General features: G+C 38.2%; 1 protein-coding gene across 2 annotated transcripts in view; it reads right to left on the reverse strand.

Moving 5' to 3' along the window:
* IRAK3 (interleukin-1 receptor-associated kinase 3) overlaps window positions 1-22508 on the reverse strand; it is an 89581-nt gene that overhangs the window by 19349 nt on the left and 47724 nt on the right. For both annotated transcript variants that reach the window (XM_014544931.1, XM_014544930.1), the window contains exons 2-6: window positions 16841-17023; window positions 10996-11060; window positions 10343-10397; window positions 9005-9156; window positions 5278-5342 (exon numbers count right to left, since the gene is read on the reverse strand). In XM_014544931.1, coding sequence (XP_014400417.1) covers window positions 5278-5342; window positions 9005-9156; window positions 10343-10397; window positions 10996-11060; window positions 16841-16880 — 377 coding nt within the window. In that variant the 5' untranslated portion in view covers window positions 16881-17023. The remainder of the gene's footprint in view (window positions 1-5277; window positions 5343-9004; window positions 9157-10342; window positions 10398-10995; window positions 11061-16840; window positions 17024-22508) is intronic.

Consider the following 22508-nt stretch of genomic DNA (forward strand, 5'->3'; position numbering starts at 1 on the left):
TTTATAAAGCCCTATTATTTGTTTCTTCAATAGCAAAACGTTGCTATAACACACACACATATCTATAGGGTATCCAAAAAAAATGTACACACACTTTGAATAATTATTAATTCCAATGGGTTAAATCTGAAAATAAAGAAACATCAATTGAGCTATCAGACAAAAGTATGTATACATTTTTGGGGACACCCTGTATATAGAGATATCTATCTATAGGGAGATTATCTATCTGTTCATCTTTCTATCTATCTATCTATCTATCTATCCATCTATATCTCCCTTCTGAGTCCTTCTATTCCTCTTTCCTCAAGAAAGGTGTGTGTGTGTGTGTATGTGTGTATACAAACATATACTCACATACAAACACACAGACTTTTATTGTTAAACTAGTGGCTCAGTGCACGGATTTGTGCACATTGAAAGGAAATTAATTAGAAGAAAGATTCGTGCAGTAATTACTTTAGTGCAAAAAATTACATGTCAAAATAGTATATATAATATAGTATTATAAAATTAAAACGTGTGCAATTGGCACCAGTGAGAGCTTTATATGTATCATGCATGCATGAGTCAATGTTTATTTTTCAATTGCCAATGGGCGTCATATGTACTGGCTGGTTCGTCGGTCGGACGGTCAGATGGACAGACGGTCGGTCACTTAGCTTTTTATATATATAGATATGTGAAAAACTGTGACACAAAGATTCCTGCACCTATTATGATTCAGATCATATCTATAAAATGAAAAGCAATGGACTGAAAAGGAAGTGAATTGGTGTATTTGGTTGCTTAAATAGCTGATCTATGCCACTAGCTGGTTGATTCTCCTGCAGTTTAAAATAATTTAATCTATATATAAGCGACCGAACGACCAAACGACTGGTTGACCAGTCGCTATGACATACACTCACCACCAGGGGGCAGACGCTCAACGCAGGAGCTGCCCCCTGGTGGTCAGTGCACTCCCACAGTGGGAGTGCGGCTCAGCCAGAAGCCAGGCTCACAGCTGACGAGCGCAGCTGCAGTAGCGTGAGCCTCTCTTGCCACCGGCAGAGCTACTGAGCGGCGGCAGCAGCCGGTATAGCATGGCCGGGATGAGCTGGAGCAGCGCCTGGCCCCCACTTGGGCTCCTCTCCTGCCGCCTGCCACTTCTCGCACTGCTATATCCCTCAGGGGATGTTGGACTGCTGGTTTCGGCCCAATCCCCGCAGGCCTGAGCTGGCATGCGGGGATCGGGCCAAAACCTGCAGTCCAACATCCCCCAAGGGGTCCCAGATTGTGAGAGGGTGCAGGCCAGGCTGAGGGACCCCACTGGTGCATGAATCTGTGCACTGGGCCTCTAGGGAAATATAAATCTTTCGGAAAGCAGTAGATAGAAGACCTTGTATAGACACAGCCATGGCTCTGCTCTCCTGCTTACAGAGCAGAAATGACCATTTGCTTATTTTTAATTATTACTGATCAAGCAAAAACATGGTTACTTTTTATCAAGGTATGGACCATGGAAATGCCATAGGAATGACTGCTGGTTTTAATTATATGGACCCATCTCACCCATTCTTTCACTAAAATCCTTTCAGTGGGATTTTAGATTATATAGATCTAAAGGTCAGCAAGTCAACAAATATTCTGAGTGCCTACTACAGATAAAACATGATGCAAGTTACTACCATGTGGTAGAACAGACAGACTTGAACACAGACAAACCTGGGTTTGAATCTCTGGCTTTCTTTTTATCAGCTGTATAAACTTGGGCAAGTTATTTAATCTCTATAAGCTGAATTGTGTTCCCCCCAAATCCATATCTTGAAACCCTATCCTCCAAAGTGATAATATTTCAAGATGAGGCCTTTAGGAGATAATGAGGGTTAGATGAGGTCATAAGGGTGGGGTCCTCATAATGGGATTAGTGCCCTTATAAGAAGAAGCAACAGAGAGTTTACTCCCTTTCTATACCACGTAAGCACAAAACAAGAAGGCAGTCATTTGCAAGCCAGAAAGAGAGTCCTCACAGTAATCAAATCTACCTTGACCTTGATCCCAGCCTCCAGAACTGTGAGAAAATAAATCTCTGTTGTTTAAGCCAGCCAATCCTGAGATTCTTATGAAAATTAAATTAAAGGTTAAACATTTAGCCAAGTCCCAGAACCTCAGAAATTATTAACTTCTTTCCCTTCCCTTGAGGAAGAAGGGGGGAAAAAGAACCAGAAGCCACATTCTAAGGAGTTTACAATTCTATTTAAGGCACAAGGATTAAGCAATTTCCTTAATATTAAACTAAAAAACAAAACAAAAACTTATCCTCAGGTCTCGGCTTAGATGTTATTTTTTCCAAGAAGCCTATTCTGCAGCCCCCCCTCCCCAACAAGTTTCTATTTCCAGTTTCTTCAGTGCCTGTACTTCCTCATCTTATCACTTAATTTTCTGAAATTGCCTATTATGTACTTCTCATCTAATCTCACTCCAAACATCTCAGATACTATGCTCTGAAAGGAGAAAGCTGCATCTGTCTTACTCACAAGTAAATCTCGGAGAAGAGGGAGATTGAAGATAATTTAGGAAATAAGTTGAAACTTGTAAAAAAAAATATAGAATCTACCTCAGTTTCTTCATCTGTATGTAAAATAGGGATAATAGCTGTACTTACCTCATAGGCAAGTTGATTACCACACAGGTAATCCTATAATTATCTCATAGTATTAAAGAATCAATACATGTAAAGTTCTTGATAAATAACTATTAGCAATATAAATAATAATGATGGCACATGAGGAATATTCAACATCATAGAGTTATTATGTCTCCCTAAATAAACATACAAATACCTTACCAGAATAACTCTAAATGAACCAGATCTACAAATGTAAAAAATGAAATCATAAAAGTACTTGGAAAAAAATGGCAATATTTTTTTATAACCTCTCAGTAGGGAAGAACTTTTAAACTATGATATAAAACCCGGAGTCCATAAAGAAAATATAGTTGAAAATGTTAAATTCAACTACATGAAAACCATTTCCACATGGCCAAAACTAGATAGAATAAGCAAAGACAAATGACAATCTGGTTAAAAAAAAAAAAAAAAAAAAAAAAAGCTTGTATCTCATAACATAAAAACAGGGCTAATTTTCTCTAATATTTAAAATGCTCTTACAAACCATTAAGAAAAATACCCAAAGGCCTAATAAAAACAGGGGCAAAGGATATTATAAGATATTTTCATAGAAAAGAAAATATATCTTTTAATATGTAAAAAGATTCACTCATAATAGAAAAAGAAATTTAAACTACCCTGAGAAACCATTTCCACCTAGCAGATTGGCAAAAATTAAAAGTTAATAATAAACACTATGTTGGCAAGAATATGGGGAACCAGGCACTCTTACATATGACTGGTATAAGTATAAATTGGTATAACTGAAAGACAATTTGGTAATATGTCATACATTTCACCATTTGACCCTATAATTTTATTTATGTAAATTTATCTTAGATATATTCAAATATTTATATATGAAATAACATGTAAAAGTTTTTTTGTTGCAGCGTTATTTTTTAATAATAATAAATTAGAACATAAAAACCCATCAATAAGAGAATGTTACAGTACAGCACACATGGAATACTAAAATAAGCAAAGTGAACAAAGTATTTTTGCTATCTCTTGTGTGAGAAGAAGAAAATAAGAAAACAAATACATAATGGAAAACATACAAGAAACTGATAACTCGATTGCTTTGGGAAAATCATCTGGGTGGCCAGATGATAATAGTGGAAGAAATCATTTTCTTGGTTTACCCATTTTCACTTTTGGAATTTTGAAATCTTTTGAACTTCTTTAGTCATAAGCAAATAAATAAAGCTTAAATATAAAACCCTTATTATTGCAATTTTGCTTTTAGTTGTTCATTGAGTAAATGATAGATATTAAGGTTTTTAAATATATGTTTTTATTGGTTTCAGAGAGGAAGAGAGAGAGAGATAGAAACATCAATGATGAGAAAGAATCATTGATTGGCTGCCTCCTGCACACCCCAGACTGGGCATGTGCCCTGACAGGGAATTGAACCGTGACCTCCTGGTTCATAGGTTATCACACAACCAGTGAGCAACACCAGCTGGGCTAGATATTAAGTTTTTATTTATTTTTATTTTTTCTTTTTATGTTTTTTTCTTTATTGATTAAGGCAGTGGTTCTCAACCTTCTGGCCCTTTAAATACAGTTCCTCATGTTGTGACCCAACCATAAAATTATTTTCGTTGCTACTTCATGACTGTAATGTTGCTACTGTTATGAATCGTAATGTAAATATCTGATATGCAGGATGGTCTTAGGCGACCCCTGTGAAAGGGTCGTTCGACCTCCAAAGGGGTCGTGACCCACAGGTTGAGAACCACTGGATTAAGGTATTACATATGTGTCCTTATCCGTCCATTGCCCCCCCACCCCCACCCCTCACTCATGCCCTCACCCACCTGGTGTCTGTGTCCATTGGTTAGGCTTATATGCATGCATACAAGTCCTTTGGTTGATCTCTCCCCCTTACCCGCACCCTCCCCTACCTTCCCTCTGAGGTTTGACGGTCTGATCGATGCTTCTGATATTAAGTTTTTAAAATTAGCCTTTAAGATTTTGATTTCTGGTCCTGGATGTAAAAGGAGAAGGATTTATACTCCCTCCCCCAGGCACGTATTGGTCACGTTTGAAGAGAACATTTTCTATTTGTAAAGGGTGATGATTGACTCTCTAGGGTTAGGGGCCTTCAATGAGGCAGGCTACACAGCTGCAGATATGAATATATATGAAAATGAAGTCATTTTAGTTTGTCCCCAAGGACTCTCAGGCTCATGAATGAATTCCCAGAAAATAACATACACATCAAAAGTACTTGATCTCTTTGTCTAAAATTCTCTTCCTGACGAGGGTTATACCGATGAAACAGTTTCTTGACTGGAATGTCTCTAAGGAAGAGGGAAATGGTGAAATATATACAATTCTAATGTTCTAGGAATTATTTTACACTCAGCTATGTTAGTCACACATGATTTAACCCACTTCCCTGTGACAGTTTCTTGTTAAAATATGTTCAAGTGAATTATGTAAATGGCCTATTTTTAAATGTATTCTAAGGAATATACTAAAGCAGATGTCAGAAATTTACACAGTGTTCTATTTCCAACCCTTATTTTTTAAATGCCAACCATGCTGCAGAATCAAAGATGAACAGAGATGAAAACCAGACACAAAGGGAGACATTCCAGGCAAAATATACTCACAGTAGTAAAACTTCAAGCTCAGATAAAAACCTCTTCCATTGTTTCTTGCATTGCATTGTTTTCTCCTAAATATCATACAGAAAAACAAGGGGGAAAAATTACGGAAAGGCTCGCTATTCCTGGGAGTCTTAGCCTAGGGCCATGGTCTCCCTGAAATTAGATGAACTTTTTGGTGTAAGTGCAAATAAGCATTTTTCTGGAAAGAGAATCCTTAGATTTAATCAGATTTTCAAAAATCCATTAACCCCCAAACAGATTTAGAACCAATGCTATTAAATTTTAATTTTTTTAAATTAAGTTTTTCATGCAATGCATCATGTTGCCATATTCTATAGTTTAAACTTTCATCTTTTTCATAAATTTAAAAATAGCATATGTATTCAAATAAATCCCATGATGTCTAGAAATTCCCCACTTGATCTCATGAAGAATTCAGTTTGTCATCCCTGCATTCTGGTTAGAAGTGGTCTCACTAATTTGGCATTTATGACTTGGGTCATGTGAACACGTTGGTTCAAGTTTACCTCTGTATTAATTTTGGAAAGATGGGCCTACTAAGCAAATGGAAAATATAACTCCTTACTTCAAAGATGCTTCAGAAGCTAGCCCAGTGCCTGACAAATATTTATTGAATAGATTAGTGAGTTCAATGATACTGTACTGAGCATCTATTCTGTGCCTGGCACTGTTCTCCAGGGCTTCATACACCTGATGTCACACTTGTCTCTGAATCTCAGGTTCCTAACTTCTACCATAAAAGAGTTAAATTAAGTGTATCCTTAGGTCCCATCGGCTGTAAGGTTCTTTCATTTGCAAATTGCTAAACTGGGCAGTTTTCAGACCTCTCTGTCCTCAGAAATAAAGGGAGAGAAGTCCAACAAGAATTCTGGAAACTATTTTCCGAGTTAATCCAGAAAGTCAGAAACAATAAACTAGTTTGACAGCTCATTTTCAAAGACATCTTTATGAAAATTTATATTTCAAAAAACCATTGTCATGCGATCCAAGTGGATTGGGTCTCAGGCTCATTTCTAGCACTCACTATTGGTGATTTTTTTGTCACTTAATCTCCCTGAGGTCAGAGCTTTCTTAATCTGAACAGTGAAGGGTTTAGTTTCTGTGTTCGCGCTAACCTAGCATTCTTGCTGCTCAAAGTGTGGTCTGTGCACAAGGAACATCAACTTCACTAGGAGCTGGTGAGAAAGGCTGAGTCTCAGGTCCCTGCCCAGATGTGCTGAGTCAGAACTGTAAGCTCCCCAGGTGTTGGATGTACCTATCTCACACATCTAGTATGTTTCCCTCTTCCTTTGTCATCTCCTGTCTTTTTACTCCTAGATATTAGCAACGAAAATCACAAAACGGGCATATTTATCATTCATTTCATTGCTTGACAAACATTTATTGAGCAACTACTATGGTTCAGGCCCTGTAGTGAGGCACTGGGATACTAAGATAAGTAAGAGCTCTTTGAAGAAAACCATCTAGCCTATTGTGAGAGACGGGTGAAGAAATCAATACTATGATATAATGCAGTGATGCTGTGTCTACACTTAGGAGGGTCAGCAAAACCATCCTGGAGAGGTCAGAGGCAATCAAAGAAATAATTCTCTGGGGCAGGAAAGGAAGGAGATCTAGAGGCAATGACATTTCATTCTGAAGCCAAACTCCTGGAAACAAAACTCCCCAAAGGGAGTGTGAGTTGGTGGTAGCTGCAGAGAGAAGAGGAAGGTAGACGGATGGAGCCTTTGGGGAGGTGGCCCTGGAGTGCAACCAAAGGAGAATGTACAAATGGGGCCAGAGACACATTAGTGCTAAGACACAGGCTCTAGTTAGGCCACCTCTACAGTAACCGCATTCTCTGTTGAATGGTTTTACCGGTAAATAGTTCCATTTGTTTAATAGACCATTCCTCTTATCAGAAATTTTGAGATGTCTATATAGAATTAGTGGACAAAATGCAATTGAGGAAATGGAGAAATCAGGCTAATAATTTTTTAAGTCCCTGTAATGTAAGCTGCAAAGTAGGATTCATCTCAGGTCCTCCCTCTTTCTCCCCTATTTCCCCAGTCCTATCTAATAGATCACTATTTTGGTCCGTTTCATCTCTTTTCTTAGACATTCTCCTTGCCATCCTCCCTGCCTCTACCCCACCTTACACTGGCTACATCCGAACCACCTGGGAAGCTTTTAAAAAACACTGATGCCACCCTGGCCGCTGTGGCTCAGTTGGTTGGAGCATCATCCCATACACCACGTCCTATATGATGTCTCCTATATCAATGTTTCTCTCTCTTGCTGGCTCTCTCAATATCAATTTTTTAAAAATATTGATGCCTGCCACCACCGCCCCTAGTCTGACCTAACCAGAAACTAAGGGGATCATTTTTTTTTTTAAAGCTCCAGAGGTGATTCTAATATTAGGGCTAAGAACATTAGTTTAAGCTCAATTCATGTACACATCTGAAAGATCCCTCTGCCAGGTCTTGTCACCTCCGGTTTAAGTTCTTGCCACCCTTCCTCCAATGCTTCTGCTCACTTCCTGTCTATCATCTAATCAAAGTTATATTTCAAGAACTCAAATCTAGTCTTTTCACTCTCCCTCTTACAAACCATCCATGGACGTAATCTATCTTTCCAGTATCATTTTCTGCCTCTTCCTTTCCACCCCCACACTGATCTCTACTCCACTGAATGACCTATTATTCATGAGTAAGATGCTTTCATGCCTGCGCCTTCAGGCCTGTGCCTCTGCTACTTATTCCACCCCAGAAGTACTTCCCTCCCTCACTGCCGACCAAGTTCTACTCATCCTTCAAAAGCCAGCTGAAAGGTCACTTCCTTTCATCCACTCCTCCATCTGTTCATTGCAGACATTTTTAGTGAATGGTTACTCTGTGCCAGGCACTCTCCTGGGTGCTGGACGCGCCCCTCCTCTGGCTATATGGTACGTGATCCTGTGACTTTTTGGACAAATCGCTGCGAAAGTACTTCTCACATTGCAATTTAACATTTTCTTTAGCTGGCTGTTTCCCCTGTTAAACTCTGAGCAACTTGAGGACGAAATATGCCTTATTCATCTTTGCAGGCTCAACACCCAGCCCATAGAAGGAGTTTAGAAACTGTTTAGTAATTGTTGACTAACAGTGAAGCACATGAGGAGCAGCTCTTTGCGGGGTATGGTGTACCTATCTCTGCCCGACTCCTGGGTTAGATGCCTCAGGACCCTTGCTGCTCTACTGGCTACAATCACTCAGCTGTCTCCCAATCTCCTACTCTCATTGTCGCCTTGCTGCTCCTACTTGAAGCCTCCCCTTTGCTACTCTCCAGAGCTCTGACAGAAGACCATTTATCAAGCAGCATGGGATGCCAGTCTGTGGCTTAGCCTGTGAAGCTGCCCATCAAACAAACAGGAAAATGGGACCAGCCCGCACAATCTGACCATCTGAAGCGAAGTCCCAAAGGTCCTACAAGGCTTTTCAGAAAAGTCTTTCTCATGCAATACATCTGGGGGTGGGAAGGCTTTGACTTCCACATTCCTGCCAGACAGTCATTCATTTCATTTCTCAGTCATTTCTCCAGTCACCTAAGATCATATATCTTATTTCCATTTATGAAATTATATTTTCAAATGCACCTCTTTTCAATCTTGATGAAAAATGACACCTTCTAGTATGAAGCATAGCAAATAAGTGGAACTGATATTCTGTGGCAGTAATTCTTTCCATACCTGTTTAAACAACTTAATGGCATAGGTTTGGTTTTGGATCTCCGCTCTGTATACCTCGAAAATCTCCCCTTCTCCGATGAGGAAACCTTTGTGGAAGTTGTTGGTTCCTTCTATGATGTTTTGAAAGCTGATAGAAGAGTTAAGCACTGTTCCTTTGGAAGGAAAGTAGAGAGAAGATAAGTTGCCTTTTCTTTTTTTATGAGTCAATGCCACCATTATAAAGAACTAGGACTTCCATGCCAGAAACGCATCGAAACCCCATGGAAAGTCAGTGGGGTGAGGCCCAGGAACCAAGTGGAAACCCACCATGTGCTCTCTGCACATTTACTCAGGTCTGGTGCCCACCATTTCACAGAGCAAATGGCTTTTTGGATATTCCAACAAGAGCACTGTGGTTCTAACACCCTTACAAAGAGGTCAGCCAAAAAGCTTAGTTGGGAAACTTTTCCAAGGTTCTGTTTCTTTGTCACTAGAACTGTGAAGAATGTAAAAACCAGTAAAAAAAAAAAAAGTATATTAGTGGAAAACTTGCTATTACTAAACAATATTTTCCAAGAATGACTGATGGAAACATTTTTCATTAGCCAAAACTTCTAAATGCCTATTTTTACTTTGGCAGAATAAATTAGGAAGATGCTAAAGCAGAGATTGGGAAGAAACATTTAAAAAGTAATCAAATATCAATCCAAAAGCAAAAGCTTGCCTAAGTCCTTCAGAACCCAATTTTGGCTATATTTCCACATTTAATGTTTGATTTAGACCCTATTGCTAAATCTTAAAAGGACCAACATTTTCTAAATCTCTCTTGAACCAAAGAAGCATCAGATCTAGTGGCAAGGATTAGACAAGGCAGCCTTAGAGAGCCACTAAAGTTGATCAGAATGATTCCTAGGCAGAACTAAATTATTCTCTAGGAAAGTTGATACGGAAAATAACTGGATTTTCATAGTGACTTTCAGAATTGCTCTACAAACATCTCTAAAAATCTCTGCGAATGCCATGAAAAAATTTAAAGCTATGTAAAACCCAACATAATTTTTAGATGCTTTCCTGACACATAAAAATAGCAAATTTCACTAACAAAAAATAAGAAATCCCCTAAGAGACCACAATTATGTTCTTCATTGGCCAATAGATTTCTAATTTCACAATGATATAGCATCAGAACTGTCTCAGTCAAAATTGCAAATAGTTTTATATCTATGAAAATTTTATCCTGAATCTGCATATTAATGAATAGTTAATATACTTATTGGATATTTCTCCCTCTCAAATGACTTAATTGAACACATGATTTAAAAAGAAGTTTGGGTGTTTGATTTTTTGTGTGTTTTTTACCTTTTTTATTATGTTCAAAGATAGGAACATTATCCACTGTGACATTGGCTGTTTCCTAAGAGAAGAAATACATACAAAAGTAATTCAGTTTCATAAGTCTAGATAGAACAGAATTTCAACAGAAATCCAAAGCTCCCTCTGGGACTATACATTTCAATAGAGTGAAATCTAATTTAGAAGAAAGCTAGTAGAAAGCAAAATTATTGTATTTTATTCAATGATATTCATTGCCTTTTATATTTAAGGCTTCCAGACCAACTGTAAAAACTCAAATATCAATGTCATATTCAGTTATACTCAATTTTAAATGACTTCTATTGCTATAAAAGTGATCACTGCTAATTTGCTGTAAGAAAAGCTAACAGCAATATGCAAAGCACCAATTAGAACAGGAAAATTAAGACAAATGCATAACTCCCAGCACCCTTAATAGTTCTAAGTCTCATCTCTGACAGATCACTGCGAGGAGAAAGTGAACTCTTCAAGCATCTATGAATCTCTAATTTCCTGAATCCCCAACTAAACAAAGAATAATGAGAGCCGGGCTTGTCTGCTTTTACATGGGTACCTGAAGTGCAGCATTTTTCTGCACTTATGCTCAATTATGTATGCAACAGAGTTCAAGGGTCATTATCTGTGCGCGCACACTCTACCTTGGAGAACAAGTCTGGAAATCCATCCCCCTGATGACTCTGCTCTGGAGGATTCAAGGCTGCTCCTGAAAGAGAGGTAAGGGGAGCTAGATACAAAAACCTTTTATGTTCCTAATAAACATGTTCTTTTTTCTTTCTTAGACTGCGAAAATAAACACCTTGCTAGTAATGTTCATTTCTCAAGCTCAGTTTCATTTCCATTGAATGGTTGCAAATGTATGCATGTGAATAGCTTTCTAATGATCAAATACTTTACAAACATATTTTGTTTCACTTAAAACAGGAATGCCTACCTTAAATTAGTGTTAGATATTATTTACTTTTTTATTTTATTGATTTTTTTACAGAGAGGAAGGGAGAGGGATAGAGAGTTAGAAACATCAATGAGAGAGGAACATCGATCAGCTGCCTCTTGCACACTCCCTACTGGGTATGTGCCCGCAACCAAGGTACATGCCCTTGACCGGAATCAAACCTGGGACCCTTGAGTCCGCAGGCTGACGCTCTATCCACTGAGCCAAACCGGTTAGGGCGTTAGATATTATTTTAAAAAGTAAAGTAGAAAGTTGAAAGAAAAAAAAACATTATCATCTTTTTGCACATATATTTAATTTTTGTTTTTTAAAACTATTGGATTTTATGCCATAAGTGTGTATGTGTGTGGGTGCACATGCATGTTGTGTGCATGTCTGTGTTAACCACTACAAACACCCACCACTGCTCCCCAGTTTTAGACTGTAACTTCTGTCTGTTATAGTTCTGTCTGAACTGAAGTAGTCTATGTGGCTTCCTACAAAAGATTAAAGCCCTGCAATATTTTGCAGTCGCTTCTGATATTTTGATTCAGACTTTAGAAAATTTTCATTTCATCTTCAAATTTTTCTTAGATTGTGTTCTACTGTTTCTTAAATTATTTGCTTAGAAGACTGGCAACAAAACACAATAAATTGATAACAAATCTCCTTGGAAAATATTATAAACTAAACATTTTAGACCTAACAGACACCTATTGAACATTCCCTCCCCAAACAGAAGACTATATACATACTTCACAAGTGCACATTGAACATTCTCCAGAAGAGACACATTTTAGGCAATAAAATGAGCCTCAATAAATTTGGCAGGGTTGAAATCATACAAAGCATATTCTCTGACCACAATGGAATTAAAGCAGAAATCAGTAACAGAAGGAAATCTGGGAAGTTCACAAATACATGGAAATTAAACAACAAACTCATAAATAACAAAGTCAAAGAAGAATCACAAGGAAAATTATAAAATACTTTGAAATGAATAAAAATAAAAACACAACATATGGCCTGGCTGGTGTGACTCAGTGGTTGAGCATTGACCTATGAACCAGGAAGTTGAGATTCAGTTTCTGGTCAGGGTATATGACTGGGTTGTGGGCTTGATCCCCAGTGTGGAGCCTGCAGAAGGCAGCCGATCAATGATTCTCTCTCATCATTGATGTTTCTATCTTTCTCTCCCTCTCCCTTCTTCTCTGAAATCAATTAAAAAAAATTAAAAAACCAAATACAACATATCAAAACATAATACAGCAAAAGCAAAGTTTATTGAGGCTCATTTAAAGGAAAATTTATAGCTGTGTATGCCTGCATTAAAAAAGAATGTCTCAAATCCATAGCCTAAACTTATACCTTAAGTAGCTAGAAAAAGAAGAGTGAACTAAACTGAAGTAAGCAAAAGGGAAGAAAGATTTAAGATTAGAGTGGAATTAAATGAAATAAAAAATAGAAAAACTAAAGAGAAAAATCAAGGAAACCAAAGTGGATTCTTTAAAGAAAGAAAAAAAAATTGACAATCTTTTATTTAAACTGACCAAGAAAGAGAAAAGACTAAAACTACTAAAACAAAAACAAAAGAGGAGGCATAACTACCGACCTTACAGAAATAAAAAGAATTATAAGAATCTTTTATAACTGACCAAGAAAGAGAAAAGACTAAAACTACTAAAACAAAAACAAAAGAGGAGGCATAACTACCGACCTTACAGAAATAAAAAGAATTATAAGGGAATGCAAGAACAACTGTATGAAAAAAATTAAATAACTCAGATGATATAGATGGTATAGATTTCCAGAAAAACACAAATTGCTGATACTAACTCAAGAAGAAATAATCTAAATGGACCTATAGCAAAGAAAGAGATGGAGTTAATATTTTAAGACTTCCCCAAAGAAAAGTCCAAGTTGGGGTAAATTCACAGGTGAATTCTACCAATAACTAAAGAAGATTTAACATCAGTCCTTCACAAATTTTTCCAAAATAGAATTTATTCCCAAATTATTCTTTGAGGCCAATATTTTCCTTATACCAATGCCAGACAAAACATCACAAGAAAACTACAGACCAATATCCCTTATGTACATAGAGGCAAAAATCCTCAACAAAATACTAACAAACCAGATCCAGAAACATATAAGGATTATATACCACAACCAAGTGGGATTCATCCCAGAAATCCAATATTGGCTTAATATCTGAAAATCAATCAGTAAAATAAATCATTTTTATAGAATGAAGAACAAAGCCTGTAAAATCCAATAACCTATCATAATAACTATAGCAATAGAATTTCCTTAATTTGATAAAAAGATCTATGAAAAACCCACAGATAACATCATTTACAATTGTGAAAGACTGAACAGTTTCTCTTTTAGATCAACAAGAAAAGGATGTCTGGTCTTGCCACTTCTATTCAACAATATACTAGAGATTCTAGCCAGGGCAATTAGGCAAGAAAAAGATATAACAAAGATCCTAAATAAAGTACTGTCGTGTAGAACAAAATGTGAAGTTTGGGGGCTGTAAGGGCACTAAAAGTCATTGCTCTTCTTGCTCATAAAAAGAGAGGACAATACTTCATTGTCATATAAAATGGAAGACTCAATGTGTCTCTCTCCTAAGAAGCCAGCAGAAAGCTATGGATTTCACATCAAAATTAAGAAATAATTACTGATCATTAAAATATAAATGCAAAATGTGATATGTAAAGACAAGCATGCCAGAAATATAAAGACAGCAAGTAAAGATTCTAATTTCTTGAACAACTTGATTATGCCCTGAGATCTGGGAATGTTTTATGGATGTGAAGAAACCACCTATGCAGCTACCTGAATTGCAGGAATGATGACTACAGGTCCTTTCTCAGAAGGACTCATAAAAAAATCCAAGTCTATAAAGTGATCCCTGAAGGCTGGCAAGTGAAAGGTAAGAATTTCTCTAAAATGAAAACCATTCCACCAAACTGAACAATTGTAAGAAAAGGTAGGCAAAAACGGATATCTGGCCCAGCTGGCGTGGCTCAGTGGTTGAGCATCGACTTATGAACCAGGAGGTCATGATTCAATTCCCGGTCAGGGCACATGCCCAGGTTGTGGGCTCAATCCCCAGTGTGGGGCGTGCAGGAGGCAGCCGATGAATGATTCTCTCTCATCATTGATGTTTCTTTCTTTCCCTCTCCCATCCTCTCTGACATAAATTTAAAAAAATTTTTTTAAATGGATATCTGGATGGATAATAAATTATTTGGATAACTGATAGCTCTGTCCATGGTAGCAACAAAGACTAAATATTTTTATCTTAACTCATAAATCGGTGAGTAGTTATCATAGGAGATATCTGTTCAATCCATGGTAGCAACAAAGACTATTTTTATCTTAACTCCTAAATCGGTGAGTAGTTATCATAGGAGATATCTGTTCAGCAGGTTACACTTAATGTTTCCAATGAATCACCACATTGCTGCTTTTAACAAGCTATACAATGAACATTTTTTAAGATAATCAAAGCATCCACTCAATAAATCACAATTAAATAATGCTATTGAGAGGCTTAGCTTGACACGCAGGCAATCTGGGCAGGGGTCCAGTGGAAAACAAAGGCTGGTGGAACATACCTCAGGGGCAGACAGGGCAGTCTGAACAAGCCTAATCACAGAAACCAACCATGCAGGAACAACAAAATGTTTTCATGTGAAACTAGGGAGGCATGTGAAACTTGCTGGGCAAGAAAAATTGAGGGAATCAATCAGCATAGATATAGAGCAGGCTTGTAGCAAATATATACCCCTAGACTACCAGGCTTCACAGGAAACCCCATTATTGGGCCTCCCTCCCCATGTGGGGAGCCTGAATCTGCTTGCAATAAATTTTCCATGCATTTGCTTAAATCTTTTGGTCTGCAGAGCTCATTCTTTGGTGTCGAGAGACACAACCCCCTGGGGGAAAAACCTCGGCTCACTGTTCTGGTTATCACTACTTTCCTCAGAAAAGGACTCAGCGCAAAGTGCTATCCTCCACTCATCTCGAATGTATCTATCTCCTGGTACTAGGGTAGTAAATACTTGTCTTTTCACCAATCAGCCAATCTCCCATTTAAAAAATAAAATCAATTTTGCATGTGCAACAGACTAGGAGTCAATCAAGAATGTGACATTTTTGTCTAATCAGTTCACATCATTCTCTGCTGCATAAATAAATGATGTAGAGAGCAAAAGATACCCTGAAATCTATTCCAGAACACTGAAGTATAAAACATCCCACGTGTCCTGTCAAAGTGGTGTGAGTTTATACATGAATAGTGAGTCATGTGGATGGTTTCAGTGGCTGAAAAAGGCTCAGATAATGATCAGACATTGAATTCACAGTTCCCAGGGACCCATTGCATTTTAATTGATCAGTAAGCTTCATAGCGCAGGATTCTGTTCTATGAAACTAAGTGAAAAAATAATGTGCAAAAGTTGAAAAGGAGTTAGCCAAGTCACACAGATAATATCATGGTAGAAGCCTATTGGAAACTGTCTAATATCCCATTAACATGGAAAACCTACAGAATAAAAGTCAACCTGAAGCTATGGTTTTCTGGTACAAATCTCTCAGGATTTCTTCTTTGTGTGTGCAAAGTTTCTTTGGGTAATAACATAGAGGTTCAAGGGCACTTAGTATATTATTCAAAAGGATGTGTGCAAATATAGAGAAATAAAAATGTTACTGAATGAAAGAGGCAAATAATGATAGTGATTCAAAAGAGTTTCCAACTTAAGAGCCCTGAGTCTATAAGACCCAAGATCACTCCAGATCATTCTTATTGAAGTGAATAAATCTAAAGTGGAATAAACAGAACAGGTAACATCAGGAGATTATTTTATTGACAAAGAATGAATGGAGAAAACTTCATGAGCTTTACTTATCAGGTTACTCTTCATGTAAGGTATGACACAGCATGAGAAACAAACAAGACAAAGGGAAGAATCAGACCCCTGTGTAATGGACAGTAAACAGGTAAGGCAGAGTTAGAGGCAATGGCATAAAAAGAGCAATGCAGATAAAAGAGAAATCCCACAGTTATTCTGCAGGGATGTCATTTACACAAAAATACAGGGGGGAAATCAAATTATATTTTTAACTTCTAATCATATGATAAAACAAATTATAGGGTTATCTATATTTTACTTATATTGTGATTGTGGTTATGTTTATGCTTCAAAGAGTTTCAGAGTTTTGGATAGAGAGTTGGTTCATATTGCTAAGAATAAAACAGTTCAAAAAGTGTGATTTGTAAGTAAAAAAAAAAGTCTTAAACCCCAAACTATAAAGTGGTAGAAAGGAATGTGCTGTATGCATTTTATGTAGTAAAGAAAGAAAGCGGCACCAAAAAAATGTGAAGCAGCAAGGCCCACTTCAGATAAATGCCACTGGTGAGAAATCTGTGACATATAGCATAACCAGTCATTGTCTTGAATAAAATGCAATATTTACATTTACAAATTATTATTCCTATAAAATGGACTAAGAGCCATGTCATAAAAATCAGTGTTTACCATGGTTTGCAATTAAATGGATAGCTCGATGATGTCCCATTTCCTGGAGAATCTGTAAAAGGTCACCGACGGTCTTGTTTTTCTGTGCCCAGGACCAAAGTAATTCTCTTGTTCCACTTTTACCTTGATCTACATATTTTTCAATGTGACGAACGTCAAGCCAGGTGTTTGAAAGTCGCTCCGCTGTGGAAATGCAACAGGAAGAACCAAAGAACAGTTCACGTTATTGAAATATTTGGTGTGCCTTATGTGTTTTATTTAATTTTGTTTATAGTTTTTATTTTGAACTAACTTTAGTTCCTCACCCAGCTTCCCCTAATCTTAACATCTTACATAACCACAGTCCAATTATTAGTGATGACCTTATTCTAATCTCATGTTTTCCTACTGTCCTTTTTCTCTTCTAAAATCCCATCCAGTTTCCCGCATTACAATTAGTCATTATTTCTTTTTAATCTCCTCCAGTCTGATGTTCCTCAGTTTTTCCTTGTCCTGCAGGACAGGAAAATGCTATTGTGTTCTTCTCAATGCATAAAATCAAAAGGCTCATGATGTTGATGTCTTATCACTGGTGATGTTCATCTTGATCACTTGGGTAAAGTGATATCTGCACTACGAAATTATCTTTCCCTTTACTATCATTTCCTTTTAATATCATTAAATAGAGACCCGGTGCACGACATTCGTGCACTGGGAGGGGGGTTCCCTCAGCCCAGCCTGTGCCCTCTCGCAGTCTGGGACCCCTCGGGGGATGTCCAACTGCCAGCTTAGGCTCGTTCACTCCAGGGAGCAGACCTAAGCTGGCAGTCAGACATCCCCTGAGGGGTCCTTAGCGCTGCCGTGGAGACGAGAGAGGCTCCCGCCACCGCTGCTGCACTCACCAGCCATGAGCTCAGCTTCTGGCTGAGGGGGCTCCCCCTGTGAGAGCACCACTCAGCCAGAAGCCAGGCTTGCTGCTCCTTAGCACTGCCTTGGAGGCGGGAGAGGCTCCTGCCACCTCCACTGCGCTCGCCAGCCTTGAGCCTGCTGGTGAGCCCAGCTTCTTGCTGAGGCACTGACCACCAGGGGGCAGCTCCTGCGTTGAGCGTCTGCCCCCTGGTGGTCAGTGCGCATCATAGCAACCAGTCGTTCCACCATTCAGTCGACTTACATATTAGCCTTTTATTATATAGGATAACTATATTGGGGGAAATACTTCAAAACTATGGAAATATCCTGTTTCTCCTCAGATTTTGCTCATAAGTGTTCACATCTACTAGTGGAACTTGTTTATCACAATTATTACTCTGGTGTTTGCTTAATGGTAATATTTTTATTTTCTCTTTTTTCCTTCTATGTTCATTAGCTGTAATGCTTCTGTAAGAAAATGCTGTCTCTTCTCCTCCATTTGTTTAACTAATTTATTTATTTTTAACATCATGGACTCATGAATATCTATGTCATAGGTTAAAATCCAGTGCCATCATTATTTTACTTTGTTGCTAAAATTATTCCAGCTTTGTCTATTCAGGTTGACTCCTGTGTTCTTTTGACAAGTCCTATCATTTTTGGAACACTTCCTTATTTTCTGGCTCAGCAGATGTTCTAGGCCAGTGGTCGGCAAACTGTGGCTCGCGAGCCACATGCGGCTCTTTGGCCCCTTGAGTGTGGCTCTTCCACAAAATACCGACTTCTGCGCATGGGCCACGAAGTTTCAATCGCACTGTACATGCGCGCCCGCACGTGGTATTTTGTGGAAGAGCCACACTCAAGGGGCCAAAGAGCCGCATATGGCTCGCGAGCCGCAATTTGCCGACCACTGTCCTAGGGGCAAGATTACTGGGGCCTGAGCCAAGTTTAAAACTAGGAGTATTTCTAAAGAGAGGCCAATTCTTAAGGAATTATTGGATAGGGTACACTATTCTGTGGAGGGGGGGAAGGTGGGGGAAATCATGGAGTTTCAGTTTGAAAAACAAACAGAAGAATGAAATTTGAGCCTCATGAACTATACTGTCTTCTAAGGAGAAAAGTTGCCAGTCAAAACAGCATTGTTGGCCTCCTGGAATTATGTAGAAACATGTTGGTTTAGTGGTGGCTCTGCCATCGACCTATGGTGCCAGTGCAGACAAGTCATAGTCTCACTGAGCAACCTGAAAATTCTCATCAGTATCTGTCTTTTGAAGTAATCTTTCCCCAAAACATAATAGCAAATTAGTTTGCTTCCCTGGCCTGCTAATTATATGAGCATTGACTTTAAAACCCCTCCAGTCTTTAAAATACTTCCTAGTCTCAAAATTAACATTCCAATGAGGAAATGCTAAATCTCAACGTTCAGTGAAGGGGAAACTTAGGTTTCCACTTTTTCTATTAGTAAGATAACTGGCTAATATTTAGATAATATTAGGCATAATGTACCATACAAATTAGTAATATTTATAGTAACATAAAACAGGATTCTTTTTCTTTCTTTTTTGTTTTTAAAAAATATATTTTTATTGATTTCAGAGAGAAAGAAGAGGGAGATAGAGATAGAAACATCAATGATGAGAGAATAATAGACTGGTTGCCTACTGGGGGGTCGAGCCTGCAACCCGGGCATGTGCCCTGACCTGAAATTAAGCCTGTCACCTCCTGGTTCATAGGTCGACACTCAACCACTGAGCCATACTGGCCAGCCTCTTCTTATTTCCTTTATTTTTCAGGAAAAACAGTTCCCTCTACACTTTGAATCTTTGGGATAAGACATATGTGTAATTTAATAGGGGTGAAGAAAGAAGACTCCCTTGTGGGCTATCAGTCAGGGAAAGAGCGTGAGGGTGATGCCACCTTGGCTGGCTTTGCAGCAGGGGTCGGCTGGGGTAAAGTTTAAATAGGCCGAGGGAAGATTGAAAGAGCCTGTCAAATGGGGAATTGTTCCAGAAATGGAGAAAAGAGCAGGAGGAGGCAGAGCACACCAGTGTTGCTTAGAGCAGAGGTTTATGTTTAAGAACAGGTGGACGAGCTTCATGAAGTCCCCAAGTTAGCTTTGTAAGGATATGCTCAGCACATAGTGGATGTTCAATATATATTTACTGAAGGACAAAGAGGGACCTGAGTGTTCGCATAAGTTAGATTGGCCAATTTAAGATTTCTGATGCAAAGATGGAAGCTTTACTTTTTGGAAGAGCCATCTGGTGGCAATAGTAGCAGGAGTCTTCTTATATACAAGATTTGCACATAAAAAGATATAAGCATTTTCTCCCGATTCTCACAAGAGGAAAGGAACTTTTTTTTTTTAACTATTAAGGAAACCTGGAGTTAACTTTTCAAGGTCCAAAGGATGTCAGATTTCCCATATAATTCCATTTCCCGTTTTCCCTTCTCTTTTTTAATTTCTGAATTTTCCTTTTAAAAGTACGACAGGCCATGAGTCTGTGCTCTCCGGTCCTGTGACTCGGCTGAGAAACTGCTAATGTAATATGTTCTTCCTTGCCTGGCTGGTGTGGCTCAGTGGTTGAGATTCGACCTATGAACCTGGAGGTCACAGTTCAATTCCTGGTCAGGGCACATGCCCAGGTTGCCAGGTCCATCCCAGAGGGGGTATGCAGGAGGGAGTCTATCAATTATTCTTTCTCATTATTGATCTTTCTATTTCTCTCTCCCTCTCCTTTCCTCTCTGAAGTAAAAAAAATTTTTTTTTTTAAAAAGAAACATTCAAACCTGTAAAAAAATTTTTTTAAAAAATGCTCTTCCTTAAGCACATTTCTGAGATTCAGCTGGTGGGTGAGTGAACAGATGCCAAAAAAGCTAGAGTTCTTAGTTCCCTAACACTGACCAGGGGCAAAGGGCTTTGAGTTTGCACTGTCTAAGGAAAGCTACATTAGGCAAAGGCATTTTTTTGATAAGAACAGTTCCCAGTGTGAAACTGACTGGTGCTCAGTTAAAATGGATACTGCATACATGGGTTGCTTCCAGGACTAGCAATGAAATGTGTTTTCTTTCTCCAACTAGTGATCCAAGTGCAACCTCAATAGGTTTTCGCCAATGATAATGCATTCTGAATAGTAACACCACTGAAGAGTATTATTAGCTTCCATAAAATGTATAATTCATTTAGATCAAATTCCACAAAACAATACCATCAATTTGATGCAAAAGGATGCAAACTCTTGACTTTAATTATATTCCTCAATATTCCTAGTTTTCTCTTATCCTTCTGTATTTGTTCCCTTCCAGGACATAGAACTTTGTTTATTCATGGTACTAAACAAATAAAGAGTAAACTTCTCTATGATTGTGTTGTTAAAGTTAGGAGCATTCTAAATAAAAAGATACATTAAAATATGCTGTAGCATGAAAAAAGATATAGTAACTATGAAAAAGAATAGTTTGAGATAAAGAATGACATAACATAAATAAAGAACATATTGAAAAGAATACACAGCAGATTAGGGGAAGCTGAGGATCGAATCAGTGAATTAGAAGACAGAGTTGAAAATATCACTCAATCAGAGAACCAAAAAGAAAAAAACAATTAAAAAACAGGAAAACAGCTTAAGGAATCTGTGGGACAATGTGAAACATAACAATATTTGAATAGCAGGTGTGCCAGAAGAGGCAGAAAGGGAGAAAGGGATAGAGAACGTGTTTGAAGAAATAATGGCAGAACTTCCCTAACCTGGTAAAGGAAAAAGTCACACAAGTTCAGGAGACACAGAGAACCCCAAGCAAAAAGAATCCAAACAGGCCCATGCCCAGACACATCATAATTAAACTGCCAAAAATTAAAGACAGAGAGAATCTTAAAGGCAGGAAGAGAAAAGAAAACTGTTACCAGCAAAACTATCATTCAAAATAGATGGTCAAATAAAGAGCTTCCCAGACCAAAAAAAAAAAAAAAGACTAAAGGAGTACATCACCACCAAGCCAGCATTACAAGACATGCTAAAGGGACTACTGTAATAAGAAGAAATAGAGAGAGACCTAGCCATACAGAATTAAAATCGCAATAAATAAGTACCTCTCAATAATAACCCTAATATAAATGGATTAAATGCTCCAATCAAAAGGCACAGGGTAGCTGAATGGATACAAAAACATGACCCAACTATATACTGTCTACAAGAGACCCACCTCAGAACAAAAGACACACACCAGATGAGAATGAAGGGATGGAAAAAAAAAATTTCCCATGCAAATGGAAAAGATAAAAACCTGGAGTAGCAATACTCATATTCAACAAAATAAACTTCAAATGAAGGCCATCACAATAGACAACAAAGGTCACTACATAATATTAAAGGGATTGATACAAGAGGACATAACTCTGGTAAGTATATATGCATCCAATATAGAAATATATATATATATATCCTATCTAATAATAGGCAAACATGGTAATTGACCATACCTTCACTATGCCTCCCATTGGCTAATCAGCAAGATATGCAAATTAACCTCCAACAAAGATGGCTAATTTGCATACTGCAGGCAGGGCAGAACAGCGAGAGCCACCAGTGCAAGCCACCCTCCAGGCCCCCATGGGCAACCCCAGAAGCCACCTGCCTGCCACCCGTCATCAGATCTGGTCCCGGGCCACAGGCAGGCCAGCCCCGGAAGCCCCAGAAGCCGCCAGATATGGCAGTAACTCTATCAGTAAGCACTCTGAAAATCAGTGGCATAAATGCACCAATTAAAAGACAGATTATGA

This window comes from Myotis brandtii, unplaced genomic scaffold, assembly GCF_000412655.1.
Source record: "Myotis brandtii unplaced genomic scaffold, ASM41265v1 scaffold389, whole genome shotgun sequence".
In the NCBI taxonomy this organism is placed as follows: Eukaryota; Metazoa; Chordata; class Mammalia; order Chiroptera; family Vespertilionidae; genus Myotis; species Myotis brandtii.